Here is a 16,837-nt window from a genome sequence, read left to right as displayed (position 1 = left end):
AATGAACAGTAAATAACTGATGATATGGAGCAAGGGTGGCACACCCATGTTATCTTTCCTCAGGAGTGGGAAGCTGGAAGCTATCAGACACTGTTGGCTTTCAATTGAAAGGAATGTTCTTGTAGTTAAGAGTATCTCAGCCAGATCTCTCAAGTGTAAATGTTAATAATTTGCCATGACAAATGAATTTCAAAGTTCTGTACTTGTTATTTTGAGTGTAAATTAACAAAATTCAGTTTGGGCTGAAATATCAGGGTGTTAGGTTTTTTTCTTTTAATATATGTAGCAGTATAAAGATGATATTGGCAATAGTTACTCTCTTACTATTTTATTGATTCAGGGGATTTGTATTTATTCCAATTGATCATCACAGAATGTTTTGGGTTGGAAGGGTCATCCAGTTCCAGTCCCTCTGCCCTGGGCAGGGACACCTTCCACTAAACCAGGTTGCTCCAAGCCCCATCCAACCTGGCCTTGGATATCCAGGGGTCAGGCATCCCCAGCTTCTCAGGACAGCCTGCTCCAGTGTCTCACCATCCTCACAGGGAAGAATTTCTTCCCAATATCTAAAGTAACTCTGCTTTCTCTCAGTGTGAACCCACTACTCTTTTTCCTGTCACCATCTGCCCATTTAAACGTCTGCCCATATCTGACCTATGAAGCTTCTAGCTCAGCAGATCTGAACTGGTGGCCCAGACTTTCTCAGTGTAAGAAACTTTCTTTCTCGATGACTCTTCCCAAAAGAAAAAAAAAGAAAAAAAGAAAAAAAGAAGAAAAAAAAGAAGCTGTTTCTAATTTTAAACTGCGCATTTGCAGGAAGGTATTACAGTTTTACACCGAAAGCCTTGCTTTCAGCCTGTAAATCCTCCAGCATGACAGAAATGTGCGAAAATACTGCAATATTAATGAGGGGAGAGGGTGGTTCCTCTCTGGAAGGCGGCTCCCATCGCCGGGATGCGGAACCTCAAGGGTTACAGCGGGCACCGCTGCTGCTGCTGCGCTAATACAGCCTAAGCCGATATTAGCCAAGCTTAACTTCTCTCAGCCGCTCGCAGATGGGAGGGGGAGGGACGGCCTGCAGTCAGCAGTTCTGTGCGGGCAGCGGGACGGCAGAGCCCGGGCCATGAGCTGAGGGCACCGGGGGGACCGGCAGCGGCGGGCGGTGAGTGCCCGAGGGGTTTTATTGTCACTATTGCTGCAGAGCGTGCGAGCAGCCCGGCGGGGATCCGGGAGCTGCTCCGGGAAAGGCTCGCCTGGGTCTGCCAGGACCCGGGAGGCTCAGACGGGACCCCCATCCCAGGCGGGACCCTCATCCCAGGCGGTCCCGGGGGCTCCGGCGGAGCCGGGCTCCGGGAGGCTGAGCAGAGCCGAGTGGCAAAAAGCAGAGCGGCGGGAGGGTGCTGTGCAGAGGGACCCCGGTGTGCCAGGGCTGGGTGGGCTTGTTCTGCAGGGGGCGATGCAGGAGAGCTCCTGGCGGGGCTGTGGGACGGGGCCACTGGGCTTTGGGGGTTTCCATCAGGGCTGTGGGATGGGGGTCACAGGGCTTTGGTGATTTCCCGTTGTTGCGGGTGTTTCCAACAGCCCTAGTGAGGGGGAAGCCCTTGCCCGGCTCTGGCTGGAGTTCTCAGTGCTGGAGGCAATGGCCCCGTTTGTCCCGCGTGGGCTGCGGGGCTCCAGAGCACGGGGTGACAGCTCTGGGGCCAGAGACTTCCCCAGCGCCCCTGGGATCAGCGGTGATCAGCTCTACCTGCACCCAGCCAGGCGTGGGGGCAACTTCACTGGGATGTGGAGATGGAGCCAGGAGTCTGGGGCTACTCTGCCCCTCCTAGTTCACTGCCCCAAAGTCTTGACTCTACGTATCGAGGCTTGTTTCCCACAGCAGGAGCTCTGCAGAACCCAGCACACCTGTATAGTTGTGGCTGACCTTGAATCCTGTGTTGAGTTTTGGGCCCCTCACTCTGAGAGAGACATTGAGGTGCTAGAGTGTGTCTAGAGAAGGGCAGTGGAGCTGAGGAAGGGTGTGGAGCACAAGACTGATAAGGAGCAGCTGGGGGAGCTCAGCCTGTGGAAAAGGATGCTCACAAGGGACCTCACTACTCTACTACTCTTACCTACTCTGCAAAGGAGGTTGAAGTTATGTAGGGAGGTTGGTCTCCTCACAAGCAGCAAATGGAAGAACAAGATGAAGTGACCTCAAGGTGTGCCAGGGGAAGTTTAGGCTGGATATTAAGAACAATTTGTTCACCGGGATTTTTCAGCTCTGGAATAAGCTGCCCAGGAGAATGGTGAATTGCCACCCATGGAGTGATTTAACAAATAGATATGTAGATATGGCGCTTTGGGACATGGTTTAGTGGCAAGCCTGGCAGTGCTGGGGGAATGGTTAGATTACAGTCTTAGAGGGCTTTTCCAGCCTAAATGACTCTGGGATTTTGTGACATCCTTCTGGTTTTATAGGTTTTGTGTGTCTCAACTTTCAGCCACTCAGACTTCATTGTAGGCTCTTTGCAATGTATGTCTCTGCTTGAGGGATCTCCTGGAGCTGGTGGCAAAACTTGCCTTTGCCCAAGCTATGCAGCAGTAGTAGGTTGCAAGCATTCAGTGTACTGTGTGATGTTGTTCCTATTTCCATGCTGTGCATTCACACTTTCCCCAAGCATGGAACCGTGGGCATGCTCCATCCACATGGGATGATCCTGCTGCTTGTGAGAGCTCATGGGGGTGTCAGGGACAGACCATGAAAAACTTATCTGTAGCCATGAAATCCCCTATCTGGACACAGTGTAGTTTCTTGCTTGCTGTGTTGTGTATGTGCCTCTTGCTGGTGCATCCCTTCCTTTGGCATGCTGGGGACAGAGAGGGTTGGGGATGTGAAGCAAATGGGAGGATGATGCTTTCAGTAGTTTCAGAGAGCCTCCTGGAAGGTGGAGGGTCCCTGCTTGCTCCTGGAGGTGTACCATGTGCTTGGCCAGGCATGGCCCTGGTACAGCTGCAGAGGTGACTGTGTGCACTGTGGGGCCTCCCTGGAAAACCTTCTGCACCTGGGAAGTGAGAGTGTCCCTAACACCATGACCCTTTCTGCAGTAATCACTCTGCAGTTCTTACTGATAGTATGCAAGAGAGAAACATCAAGTAGTGCTCCTTTAAAAGCATGGTGATACTCTCAAGCACAGAAGAGATTATTTTGAGAAGCTCTGGCTCTTTGCAGGCAGCGTGTTTCAGTTCTGACTGTAGGCTACTGGCACAGGGCCCAGGCAGGCAGAGGACACAGCAGGGCTGGCAGGTCTGGGGCAAGGCTGCTGCATCGTGCTGCTCCTGCCCCAACTGCTGTCCCCCACCTGCAGTGGGAGGGGGAGTTGCTTTCCTTTGGGTTTTTGGCACACAGTCTGCCTCTTTATTTTCTTGCCCCTTACTGCACTGCAAGGTTGCCAAATAAGCCTTGAATAACTTTCTAAGCTGCCTTCAGTTTCTGGTTTGTTTTGGAATAAGACCTGGAGCAGATTCAGGCAGTAACAATCTATGTGCACAGGGTCTGGGTAAAACTCTGCTCTCTCCATATGTACTTAACCTTTGGTATCCCCTCATTCCTTCCCATCTGTGCAGACAGGGTCCTTTAGAAAACACTACAGCTACTGGGCCAGGTTGGATGTAGCCCTGAGCAATCTGACCTACTGAAGGGCATCTCTGCCTGTTGTCTGGGGGATGGCTGGATGATCTTCAATGTCTCTTCCAAGCCATTTGTGATTCCATGAACTTGCAGGGCACCTTCTTGGTAATTAGCCAGGTCTAATTACTTGAAGAGAGGGATACAATTGTATTTGTTATAGTTAGTGACACTACAGTTACTTTTTTGTAAGCTCCCATTTTGATGTCATTTTCCATTTCAGTTTCCAGTGTGACAGTTGTAATACTGTCTTCATGTGCATGTGTTTGACACAGAGCTAGCAGAGCCTTTCAGTCCTCTCCTTTTTCATATGGTTTTGCTTTAACTGCAGTGGCAGGTCAGTAAGTATTGGAGCTCTTCAAACTGTAGAATTGGCATAAAGAAAATTGCTCCTTATAATAATAAAGGCAGTGTTTAGCTATGATATGGCCCAAACTGTGAGGTGTCTCTCTACATCTGCAGCAGAAGATGAAAATCTGTGGTGTGATAATGCACAGGCAGCTTCTTGCAGACAGCAACAGGCCAAATTTCCAGGATCTTCATGACTGGAGACAATGCCAGCTGCAGTCTGGCCTGGTTAGCCCTGCTGTGAACACTTGCTACATAATTATTGATATTGCAGAAGGCAACACAAAATTGAAGTTTGACCAAGTAAATATTTTGGTCCAGTCTGAGCTGTCAGAGAGACAGTGCAGGCTAACACCTGGCTTGGAAGTGGTATTCAAGATATTCCTGTTCTTCCCTGTCCTTTGCAGGACTAACTCTGGGCATGCCACTGTGTCATGTCTTAAGCATTATGGAAGATTTTCTGTTATGAGCTTGTTTAGTTTTCTGTGTCACTCTGGATGAAGCACTCCCATGCTTTCCTGAATGCAATGGGCTGGCAGGATACTCAGAGGGTTATTCAGAAACCACTTTATTCTGGTACTGCTGCCAAAAGAAATGGCAGCAATGAACCCAAAAAGGTTTGCAGCTGGATCAGAACCCCAGGACTGGTGCACAAATATTTGTGCTGGTGCCTGGGAAAGGCAGGATGGGTGTGGGAGTGATGGAAGGGGCAGATAGTCAGGAGGACTCCTTGCCCTGGCAGGCCTGGAATACTGTGGGGCATCCTAGCCCCTGTGGGCTCCACCAAATTGTGCTCCAGGCAGGGATAGAGGTGAATGTGTGTGGGTCAGGGAGTCATGCAGGGAGGACATGACCCCACCCTGGCACCAGGATGCTATCTGATCGTGCCAGGAGGGGATTTGCTTGTAAACTAGCCACTTTTTCTGATACTATAGCAGGACAGTTATTTCTGTGCCAACAGCCACGAGGGGCCCCAGTGTGCATGGCTCAGTGCAGCAGTGGTGTGAGTTGGGGCCATCCATCCTACCCTGCCAGAAGCCAGCAGGAATCAGACCTGTGCAGTTTGTGCATGCAGCAGGAGGGCAACCAGGGCCAGGGCTGACCCTATATGACTGTACCCAGTCTCACACAGTGACCCTCCAGATGCAGCCAAGGGCAGGGTGTGAATGGTCATGGAGAGCTGGGAACTGGCAGTGCAGGGACTTGTTTGCATGTGTGTCCTTGTCTGGCAGTGACCTGCTGTGGGGACAGCAGAGCAAGCCCTCAACAGCCAGGACAATGCATAATTTGGTACCAGCTCCTTCCCTGCCTGGTGTTGTACCCAAAATCTCCTTGCCTCTACCCAACCATGGGTTAGGGGCTTTGTAGAGTGAGATGGCCACAGAAGGCCTGGCTGTGGCATGTTCATGTGCAGAGACTGAAAATGAGCTGGGCAGTGAGCTGAGGAGAAGAGTACATCCCACCTGGGTACATTGAAGGGAAAGTCCCCTTGTGGTCCCTGCCCCTCTGCACTGCCCAGCACTGGCAGTGCTGCAGAGCCTTCAGGTGACTGAGGTTCTTAGCTTGGACCAGGGCCTCTACAGACAGTACTAAGGTTTATTTAAATTCAGTATTTAAAGGCAAACATCAAAACTTTTCCTGGCAACAAGCCATCAAGCTCTTTGCAAAGCACATTCACATTTCTGCTCTGCCAAGCCAACTGTCAGGGGCACAGCTCCCTTCTCCCTTTCCATTCAGTGCTTCTCTTTGTACTCTGCCCCAGATAACTATTTTTATGCCAGTCTTTAAGCTGTTTGCTGCCTGACACAGTATTCAGGAATCATATAGTATATGGGACAATCAACCATCAATGTCATTAAAAAATAAAAAAAATGCCAAAACCCAACCCAACCAACCACATTCTTCACAAGAACTGAAGTTGACAATTGCTTATAGGTACTTCTGGAAACAGGGGAGCTTTGCAGATGTTCTATGAGCAGTGTCCAGAAGGAAGCCCCAGCCCTGGCAAAAGCAGCCCCACGATCAGGATCCAGCCCTGTGTGACAATGCCAGCAGCACATGGCACTTCAGCCCAGAAAACTTGTGCAGGGTTCGCTGCCACCTGCAAGCTTTGCCATAAGGCTGAGTGGCAAATTCTCTCCTGCTTTAGTCACCTCAGTGGGATGCTCCTGCGGACTATGCTGCTTGTGAGCCAGGGAATCAGACAAGGAAGGAACCCCTCCTTTCCCCAGATGGAACTTTGCAGCCCCTGTGCTGATTTTGGCACAGTTGTGTGAGCAGGCTCCAGAGAACTGAAGACAGCCAGAAAACCCCACAGCTTTGGTGGTTTGCTTTTCCTTTTGGCTGGGTTGTTTTTTAGCTTGGAGGAATAGCCTGAGTTTGCTTGGGGTGAGCACACAGAAGCTACACTGGCATAAGGGGACCAAGATGAATATGATGAGGGGAATAGTGGGTGCAAAAATATCCTAAGTAGGTTTACCCATCTGAACTCCATTTTCTGCAACCACAGGCTGAGGTTTTTAGCCTGATCAATGAAACCTTGTGACTCTGGCTCATGCCAGTGCTGTCCTTTTAAGGATGTTTCAGCAGTTAGAGGAGCTTTTTTGTTACTGTGCCTAAGGCAACTGATGGACTTCAGAGACAGCAGAGCTGTTGAGCTTTTCTCTTTTGGTAGGAAACTTAAAATGCTTGTACTCGCTTCCTGATGCTTTGTTTTCCACAGGAGTGGCAGATTTGCACCAGATTCCCAGTCATAGCTTTTCCATATGTGTGAGTCCTAGTGGCTTCTGAGGGCTGCTGCACTGCTCTGCTCAGGGATGCAAAAGGTATTTGTAGGTTGGTCCACATGTGTGAGATGTGATGAGTGGGTGAGGAGGTGTGAGATGAAGGATGAAACTTTCCACAAGGATTTGGTATCAGTGGATGAAGAGGGATGTGATGCAGAGATATGAGAATGAGTTTATGGTCTGTGCATGGCTCTGAGCAAGGGGCATTTCCAGACAGCTGGGGCTGGATTTTGCTCTCTGAAAAATCTCAAATGTCTAAAGTAAGATCTCTGCATAGCACTGAATAATTTATTGAACAATTTCTCTAGGCAAGGGACTGATATGCTGTAGATATTTTGGATACTTTAAATACTTCTATTTACATGTGATTACTGGTCTCTTTCAGGACATTGAGCTCCTTGTTAGCATTTTTCCCTTTTTAGTGGATGATTGCAAAGATCTTGTGTTTTGCAAATACATTTCCCAGCAGTGCAGAGCAGGAGGGAACAGAGGCTAATGCTGCTACTCTGGTTGGTCAGATATTCCCATCCTTTGTCTGTGCCCAATAGCTCTGTCCCCAGGGACCATGGAAAAATATGGTGCCATGGTCACACCCAGGCTGTTAATGCACCAGCTACTTAGTTTTTTAAGGTTAATCATCAGTCACCCAGAGTAGGGGGAAAATCTACTTTTTATATTTATATCTTATATATGTGCCCATGCACACACAAGCATTTGCATCCACACACACAGATATATAATTGCATGTGTGTAAATACCATAAATGAATGGGACCCAGTACTTTAGCAGCCTTTTCTCTGAGACATTTTTTCTGTCCTGAGTGAAACTGCTTGTCTCCTAAAAAAATAATACACCACTGGGCTAAGTTTATGCCACAGCCTCTGCTACATGCTGATGCTGAACTGGTCTCTTTCATTCATCCCTGTGCTCTCACTCACTCACTCACTCACTCACTCACTCACTCACTCACTTCACCAGAGGACACAGGAAAGCATGGCTGGACTCCTTGCTACGCAGTTTATTTGCTTTATTCTTCTCCCACAGATTTAAGGCTTGACCTGGATGCAAAGCCTTTTTCCACTGTGGATAACTCTGTCTTGCTGAGTGGGAGGGAGGGCACTGGGAGGAGGTGAGTGGGGAGGCAAGGGCATGGGGACAGTCCCTGATGGCATTGCTGCAGCCCCATGTCTGCTCCCATGCCCCAGACCCTGAGTTCAGGGTGCACTGAGCCCCCAGCCAGCTCTGCCAGCACAAAAGCAATTTGAGCTAAAGAGGCTTAGGTACTATTGAAACCCTGTTCTTTAATAGTCATGTTGGCAAAAGGCCAGACTCACAGATTGGATGGGTCTGCTTCTCAAAGGAAAGGGAGAAGGGTATCCTTTGCTAGTAAAAATAGAATATAAAAGTTATAAACTGCTTTTATAACATTTCTTGGTCATGGGGTGCTTCTCCAGTGTCTGCTCCCCAGAGAAGTGCCACAGCCTCACAGACACTGTGTGCCTGTCCTCCCCTGTTTGCTATCCATCACCTCTCACCCTCTCTTATGTTGCCTGAGCACCAGCATAATAATCCAAAAAAAGAAATTTTATCTCTAAACCAGTTCCTTTTGTCCCCCCTCTTTTTTTCTCTCCTTCCCAATTATAACTCATTGAGTTATAGTGGAACCACAGTCAATGAGGCCAAATGCCTTGGCTTTGAGTCCTGAGTATTATTATTTGACCCTGCAAAGAATTGTGTGATCTAAGTAAAACGCAGTAATTGTGGTTGTGCATTGGAGAGGCAATTATTTCAGTCAGTGGGTAAAATCAAGCACCTGTAAGAGTTCAGTTTGGTCTGGTTTTGGTAGCTAGGGGGCATTTTTTTAACAGAAAACACAGTTTTAATGAAAATGCACTGTCCCAAAAATCCCAAACATAATGTAGAGGCTGTGGTAGTTGGCTTATCTGAAGGTGAGAGACATTTAAATGGAGAGAAGGACCTATAGTGAGTTAGGTCACTTTAGAGGAGCAAAAGCAGGTATCATTTCAGAAAGTTTTAAGTAGTATTAACCTTGGCTTGATCAATAATCCTAATAATTGCTGAATCCCATGTGTGGCTGATTAATCCTTGCAGGGTACAGAGGGTCCCTGTTCATGCATCCAAGTATGTGTGGTGGGTCAGGGCTGTGGGGTCACCCCTGCCCAGGCTGCTCTGGAGGGATGCAGGATGAGCAGTGAAATGTTTTGGGTCACTGTTGTGGTGATGTGTTTATACCACAATTGCATGCCTGGGACAGAAGCTGTTAGGTGTCCTGCAAAACTATGTGAGCCAACTATTGCTTGTCTCCTACTTCATTTTGGGGCTGTTTGCTGGATTTCCACACAGCAATAATTTCAGATATTTCTGGTGTTCCTATTTTCCCCACTTCTGGTGTTCCTAATTTCCCCTTTAGATTTATCACACCCTCTACTCTTTCTCAAGCAGTTTGCAAGCTTGCAGACTGCCTGGCTTCCTGTCTCACAGCAGGGAATTGTTCTGTAAGGTTTTCAGTAGCTCTCTGTAATGCAATGCCCAACAAATACATAATGGTATTTTCTCTCTGTAATTAACATTGGCTTTATCCTGCTGTAAAGTGTAGCATTGCCATTTCCATAAACACTATAGTGTGAAATCATTAAAACAGAAGAAATTGACCTGATCTCTAGTTGAAAATAGCAAGGTGGCCAAGTGCCATGAGTTTTCCAAATTTTCCTGTTTAAATAAAACAAATGAGAATGAATCTGCAGGTTTGGATTAAACTGGGTATTGCATTTGTGGCTGAGGCACTGCACAGTCTGTAGTAGGAGATCTCATTACATCACTTGTACCCCTAAAATCTAGGGAAATGTGAGCTCAGCCTGCTGCAGAGTGGTCAGTGTCCCCCTTCCTCACCTGAGCCCAACCCACACCGGCTTCAGGATGAGAACTGAAGGCTCATCCAGCTTCTCATCCTCGGTGCCCACACTGGGAAAACTTGTGGAGCTGCAGAGCAGAGGCTGACTTGGCATCATCTCTCTGGTTTTAATTACAGCAGTGATTAGGAATCCTGTGGTGTCCCAGGAGCTTCCTGGCCAAGTTGGAGGTCAGAGCTGCATTTAATGGCAGAAGCTCCTCCCAGGGTTGATGTCCTACTGCATGCCTACATGGAGTTTGAGGAAGAAGGAAAAATAAGAATGATTATACTCTGCAAGCAATACACAACATCCCCAAATGCCTCTGGCTTGCATGGCTGTGGCAGCCTCTGTGCTTGTTTTCATAAAGATGTTAATTATTGCAACAGCTTTCATTTAAATAAACAAATGATTTCCAGTGATGCAGTCTGACTAATAGCTTTATGTGACCCTGGGAATGCTGATGCTCCCTTTCTCCTTGGCAAATGGAAACTCTCTTGTAGTGACATAGCCATAATTTGAGTGCCAAATTTGTGATTTGAATCCCTATTGCAAAGGCTCCTGAGCCCTCTGTACAGAGCACTAGGCATATTTTTGTTCTGCACAGGAAGATAAGGGAGAGTGGTCCAAGTTTTGCTGGATGCTTCTTTATGCAAATCTTCTGTCACTGACCCCATTTCAGGAAAGCAGCTATAAACCTCAGGGTCTGGGATCTGCAGAACTGAACGTGAGAAGATAATTAAAGAAGCTTGTAGTGTTTCACTGGAGTGAAATCCCTCTAAATCTGCCTGTCCAGATTGAGACGTTTTAGATCCTGTAAATTCTGTTTCCTCAGTGAAATGAGTGAGCAGGCAGTGCTGTAGCCAAGGACATGGATCCATGGTGACTGCTGGCTGACGGATGTTCCAGCTTGCTCCGAGAGAAGCGGAGGGTGTGTGGGCTCTGAGCCATTGCCTGCCGCTGGTTCTGCTTGGTAGTTCCCCACTGCAAGAAGATAATTCTCTCAGACATATTGAAAAGCTGGGTTGGTTTTGTGCTGTGAAGTCTGTGCTGTAAATAGCCTTTTCTGGGGCTTGAATGGGATGGTGACGGGACGCTTTGCCCATTTTCCAGGACAAAACGAATCACCCACCTCTTCCCCATCCCACTGTGAATGCAGGGGGGCAGGAGGATATGGGTGCCCCAACAGGGGTTGTTCTTCCCAAGCAGGCACTGATGGAATGGTAGGAGGGATGTGATTGCGTGGCCACAAAGGATCTGTAAAATTTTAATTGCTCAGAAATCTGAGGCAGTTCCCATGCTGGCTTATGTCACTGAACTCCATTGACTAGAGTTACAGAATCACTTCCCGTAGAAAAAGATGAAAACTAAATGGTACAAGAGAGCCGTTTGTTTCCAAAAGAAATAAATAAGCCCTGTTCTGGGGGTGACTGCTGTGAACACAGGCTGGTAGGTGACCTGGAGCCAGTGTCCCTGCTGGCTGCCCCAAGGCTGCAGGAGCCCTGCTCAGCCTGGACCCAGGCTGGGAAGTTCCCCTGTGCCAGGCACCTGCAGCTCTTACTCATGGCTGTGCTCTCTTGGCACTTCTCCAGCTCTCCTGCCTGCCTTCCTACCTACCCACCACTTTTTTCTGTCCTTCTTTGCATATTTTTTCTCTTTTCTTTGCCATGAGAATGTTTTAGAAATTGGGTGATGTGAAGTGCTATTAGGAATAAATGGAAATGTCCGTGTTTCCATGTACCACATGCATGGATGCTGTGCTCTGCTTGCTGGCACCCAGGGCTGCTTGCTTGTGGGGAACATGAACTGTAGCAGGGTGGTAGATCCACTTTGGGCAACCCAAGTGGGGCATAAAGGTAACAGAAATATAGAGAAGTGGTGTAGAGAGTATCCTGCTGCTGATCCTGGGCCTGAGGTGACAGCAGCAGCTGCTTGCTGTGTGCTCTGGAGTGCAGCCCTGCCTTGCTGATGGGTAACCCAACCCAACTGTGCTGTACTATTATTTATTTTCCTGATCACATAAGACATGTACTCCCAGAGCATGTGACCATGCTTGTCTTGACTCGTCAGAGGAGGCTGTGATCCAGGCAGCCCTGGCCCCTCTTTCTGTAGGTACAGAGACGGGGTGAGGCAGTTCTCTCTGATCATCCCAAACACACCTGGGCCCCTTTCCTGGGCACCATCCCAGGGCAGGTTGGCTGCTCTGAGCAGATCAAGTATGGGCTCATCATGAATCACTTTGGCATGCAAAACCTGGGATTAACTATTGCAAAAGGCAACTTTTTTGTGAACTCTGCAGTGCCAGACTTGTATGTGAACAGAAATTGCAGCCCTGACTCTCATGATCCTTCTGTTGATGCTATATGATGAGCTCTAGATGTCTGTGGATGCCCTCGACCCAGACAGATGTAAAGGCAGCTGAGCAGGGCAGAAGCAGAACAGAAGCAAATGGCTGTAGCCAAGCATCCCCTCATGGCAGTGCTGTTCCCACAGGCTTTCCACTTTCAACTTAACTGCAGGGATGGATACAAAACAGCACTTACAGGCTGCTGTTGAGGGAGTAATTCCCAGGATTTCAGTGTAACCAGCAAACTGGGTGGTTGCTTTTGGCAGGACAGGCTGTTTCTGGGAGCAGACAGTCTTAATTGGGACTTGCTGGAATGCTTTTGCACAAATAGGCAATTCATTGGTAAATTAATAGCTCCCTTGCTAAGCTCTCCCAGTTTTTATAGTAAGTGTGTTTGTCAGGCTGCTTTCATAGTCTGGTGTCGAGAAATATTGAGGGGAGAAATCAGTACTCTGTCTCAGTTCATAGCATCATTTTATCCCAGAATGGTTTGGTTTGAAAGGGACCCTAAAGCTCATTCAGTTCCAACTGCCCTGCCAAGGACTCTTTTTGTTATACCTGGTTCCTTCAAGCTCCATCCAGCCTGTCCTTGAACACTTCCAGGGATGGGGCATCCACAGCTTCTCTGCGCAACCTGTGCCACCTCCACAGTTCATCCTAACATCATTGTCAGTATTTTATCACATGTGGAGATTTCTGAAAAGATTCTCAGTCTCAGGAGAAAATTGCCTCCTGTGTGGGTATTTCCCAGTAACATCATCTGGATGTGATTATTGGAGGGGTTCAACCATTCTTGAAGAGGCTGGTAGCAGTCCTAGAGGGTTTGCACAGTTGGGAGTTCTCTGGGAGCAGAGGTGACTGTGGGATGTTGGGCCAGCATCAGGGAGCAGCAAGGGGCAAGAGGGACATTTGGGCCAGAGCTCTCAGGGGGAGACAGATGACCCTGAACATGGGCTCTGTGTCACTGTACCCTAGCTGCTGCCCTCACCGTTTCATAACACAAAAGTAAGTGAGGTTAATGGTTTGTTATGTTGGCTTTTTTCTTGTGCAAACTTATAAACCTTCTCCAGAGCCTTGTGCAGGGGGTGCCCCTTTGTTCAACACCTGGCCTGTGCCAGCCCCAATGCCCACTTGGCACAAACACAGGAGAAGGCTACTGGAGGATAGTCCTGACCCTCAGGACTTCAGGATAATGCAGGAAGAAAAACGCAGGTTTATGTTAGTGGTGCTGTCGTGTGGGAAGTCCTGGCCTCCCCACGGAAGTGAAGCCATGTTCCACAAGCTGGAGCAAGGCCAGAGGGCAAGAGGGAAGGGGATGCCTGAGCTCATGTGGCTGAAAAACTTTTTTAAGACCTTGACTCTTGTAAAGTCGTAACTAGAGCTGTGGGAAACCTTAACTGTTTGGATTCCCCCTGGGCAGCACCTGCTTGGCTCATCCCTCAGAGGGCTGGCTGATACTGGAGATTTCCCAGTGAGGAGTTGATAGGGGCTGTCACTGTAAACGGGAGTTATTTAAAATGCTGCTTGTGTACTCAACACCCAAACATGAGTCCCCTGAGGACAGCCTGACCTCTCACTCAGTGAGCCACCTGCCTGGCTCCTCTATGTGCAAAAGGGAAAAGCAAGGCCAGTCTAGATCGATACCCGATCCGTAGCGTGACCTTGCCTTCCCCTAGGAGCAGGTCCCACTCTTCGAGCCAGCACAACTGTTTGTGTAGTGCTGCTCAGGGAAGGCAGAGAAAGTTTCTGGCAGCTCTGAGGGGTTGTAGCTGGATCCCAGAGCTTTTCCTAGCAGCTCTCACTCCAGATAACTGCAGCTGCATCACCTCCTGTACACTGGTGCTCAGTTGTCCTTAGGGAGCCAGCTGCCTGCTCCTGCTCACCCTGCTACAGATGTTTTCTCTTTTCTTCTATCCCTTCCACAGATGCTGTTTTTCTCAGTTAGGGTGGCTGTTGGCTCAGCAGAGCAGGGTGTGTGCAATGGCTGATAAGGCAAAGCGTGTTCCCCCCTTCCCAGAGCCCTGTGCTGCCTGTGCCCATCTGCAGCCTGACCTGACCCGTCCCTGTGGCTCTTGCAGAGTTCGCCGTTTCGCTGGTGGAGAAGATGCAGGCTCAGGAGATCCTGCGGAGCCTGCGGCTCCCCGAGTTCGACGACCTCAGCCAGTTCTTCCGCAACCTGCCGGCCACGGCGCTGGTGGGCATCGGGGCCTTCGCGGCCGTGGTCGCCTACTGGTTTGCCAGCCGGCCCAGGGCCGTGAAGCCGCCCTGTGACCTGTGCATGCAGTCGGAGGAAGTCGAGGTGAGGCCAGGGCAACCCCAGCTGGCTTTCCAAGACCGGCATGCCTGAAAGTCACGGAGCGGTTTGGGTTGCAAGGGAACTTAAAGATCATCGCATTCCGACCTCCTGCCATGGGCACTGTCCCAGACTGCTCCGAGCCCCATCCAGCCTGGCCTTTAACACTTGCAGGGACAGGGCAGCCACAGCTTTTCTGGGCAGCCTGTGCCAGTGTCCCATCACCCTCACACAGGAGAATTTCTTCCCAACATTTAATTTAAACCTACTTTATTTCAGTGTGAAGCCACAACCTCTTGTTCTGTCACTATGTGCCCTTGTAAATAGTCCCCTTCCAGCTCTCTTGTAGTCCACTGTCATTAAGGTCCCTGTAGCCTTCTCTTCTTCAGGCTGAACAACCCCAACTGTCTCAGCATTTCCTCATAGGGTAGGTGTCCCATCCCTCTAATCACCTTCATGACCTCCTTTGGACATGTTTCTACTGATCTGTGCTCACAGGGAATGCCAGGAAGGCTTTTTTGCTGTTGTTTCAGTAGTTCCCCGACCTCATCCTGAAATCAACCATGTAATGCATTGTGCCAGGGGTCACTTCACCCCTTAATTCACCTTTTTCTGTAAACGAAAAACTAGAATACAGCATGTTGTTCTCTTAGATTTTCAGTAAAATGTTGGTTTTAGCTTTGCTTAACCATCCATGACCAAAAATTAGAGGCACTGCCATTGCATGGGATAAACAACTGAAAGGCAACAGCTGTTGAGACCAGATCACCTGGCATTCTTCATGTGTGCCCATTGCTGAGTTTGGTGCTGCAAACCTGGTAATAGTAAGAAAAAGTAAACCTGAATCCACACTTAGAGGCTGAGGAGTTACTAATTGTTATACTTGCAAAAGGCTTTAATGATGCAGCTCTGTTTTAAAGAACAGAAATATTTCTGAGTATTGTCTCAGCTTATTTTAATATCTGATGAGAATTTTTAAAGCCTTTTGTGATGTTCCCTTCCTCTTTGTCTTTAATTCCAGCTTTTTAAAAGAATGGGAGGAATTTACATTTTTCAAGCTGTCATTTTCCTGTACTTAGGGTTAAGTTAGACTTTTTTTTCTGGCTCCAACTGTACTCCTGGTTTGATCATTCTCACCCTGGTTGCCCACTCCTAGAACACCTCTGTCAAGCTCATGGCACTGGGGGCTGGCCTCTGCCTTAGTCTGTATTTCTTGTTTGCCTTGATGTCCTTGTGGAGGTTCTCATGGTGCTAGACCTGGAGACCTGTGAAGCCCAGAGCACTTGGATCCCCCAGCACATCCCTACTTTCAGATCCATAATTCCTTATTAAATTCCCTAGGTAACTATCAATGATCTCAGTGCCAATGAGCTGGGTCAGATGCTCCTCTGTGACCAGAGGGCTCCTCGTATCCCTGAGGTGCTGAGATCAATGTCCCCCCCTCACATCCCTCCGGGTCTTGGGGCAGGTGCTGGTCACAGAGGTCTTGCTGGCATTTGGGAAGAGTACTGCTTTGTGGTGGGGGTTTTCCCATCTCCCACCCCTTGAGCAGTGCTGAAGGCTGTGTAATCTGGTGTCCCCTCCTGTCACCCAGGGCCTGGCCGGGGCGCGCCGCTCGGTGATTGGGGACAGCCCACAGCTGCTGACGCACTACTACGATGATGCCAGGACCATGTACGAGGTCTTCAGGAGGGGATTCAGCATCTCTGGTGAGAGCACAGTGGTGAGGAGGCCTCAGAGCAGAAACTGGGAGAGGTGGTGTCCTGCCTCACTGGATACAACGTCATGGTCAGATTATTATTTTTGGTGCCATAAAAAAACTCAGTGGAACTGCACATATTCTGCCCCACAGGAGAGGGGTAAATGAAGGACTCGGTAGGTCTATGGAGAAATGGATCTCTGTAAGTAGGTACCATTAGCAAATCATTCAAACTTTTCAAATTTTCATCTGGTCACACACTGCTGCGTGTTGTTTTACCTTCCTCCAGAGCAGGCTGGACTAAATATAGTACTTTTCACCTTTTTAAATTAAAAGGCAGCACAGGCAGTGGGAACTGGTGTTTGGGATGAGTGCCCTTGTCAGACACTAATGCTCATGTGACCTTTGGAAAAGTGTCTTTTAATGAGGTTGTTTGTGGCAAGCTGTTGCTGTCAGTGGGAGGACTGAAGCCTTTTTGGGGATCCCAGCAGATTGTCTCCCATCAGATGCACTTGTGTGTTTAATTTGCTGGAGATTGCTGTGAAAGCCAACCCAATAACTGTGCATTTACATCGTGGGCCTCATGTGTTAATTCCTGGCACTGTCCCCCCATAATTCATTATCTCTTGTGTCTTTCAGAGAATGGCCCCTGCCTTGGGTTCAGGAAGCCCAAGCAGCCCTACCAGTGGCTGTCCTACAAAGAGGTGAGCTCGAGGTGACACTCACTGTGCATCCTCTTGCCCTGCCCAGCACAAGAAGGGGCATTGGGGTGCCAGGAGGTTGCTCATGCA

The 16,837-nt window shown here is 48.7% G+C and overlaps 1 protein-coding gene across 3 annotated transcripts in view; it reads left to right on the top strand.

Moving 5' to 3' along the window:
* Positions 1–16,837, top strand: part of ACSL6 (acyl-CoA synthetase long chain family member 6) — a 56,873-nt gene that overhangs the window by 12,851 nt on the left and 27,185 nt on the right. For 2 of the 3 annotated variants that reach the window (XM_056502433.1, XM_056502432.1), the window contains exons 2-4: positions 14,133–14,353; positions 15,942–16,056; positions 16,686–16,750. In XM_056502433.1, coding sequence (XP_056358408.1) covers positions 14,133–14,353; positions 15,942–16,056; positions 16,686–16,750 — 401 coding nt within the window. Of the gene's footprint in view, positions 1–1,053; positions 1,163–14,132; positions 14,354–15,941; positions 16,057–16,685; positions 16,751–16,837 lie in introns of those variants that run through there. The other variant, XM_056502434.1, reaches the window with a different exon arrangement.

The sequence above is a fragment of the Oenanthe melanoleuca genome, chromosome 13 (genome assembly GCF_029582105.1).
Source record: "Oenanthe melanoleuca isolate GR-GAL-2019-014 chromosome 13, OMel1.0, whole genome shotgun sequence".
NCBI classification, from domain to species: domain Eukaryota; kingdom Metazoa; phylum Chordata; class Aves; order Passeriformes; family Muscicapidae; genus Oenanthe; species Oenanthe melanoleuca.
The sequence above is the reverse complement of the archived record's forward strand: the minus strand, read 5'-3'. Positions and strand labels throughout refer to the sequence as shown.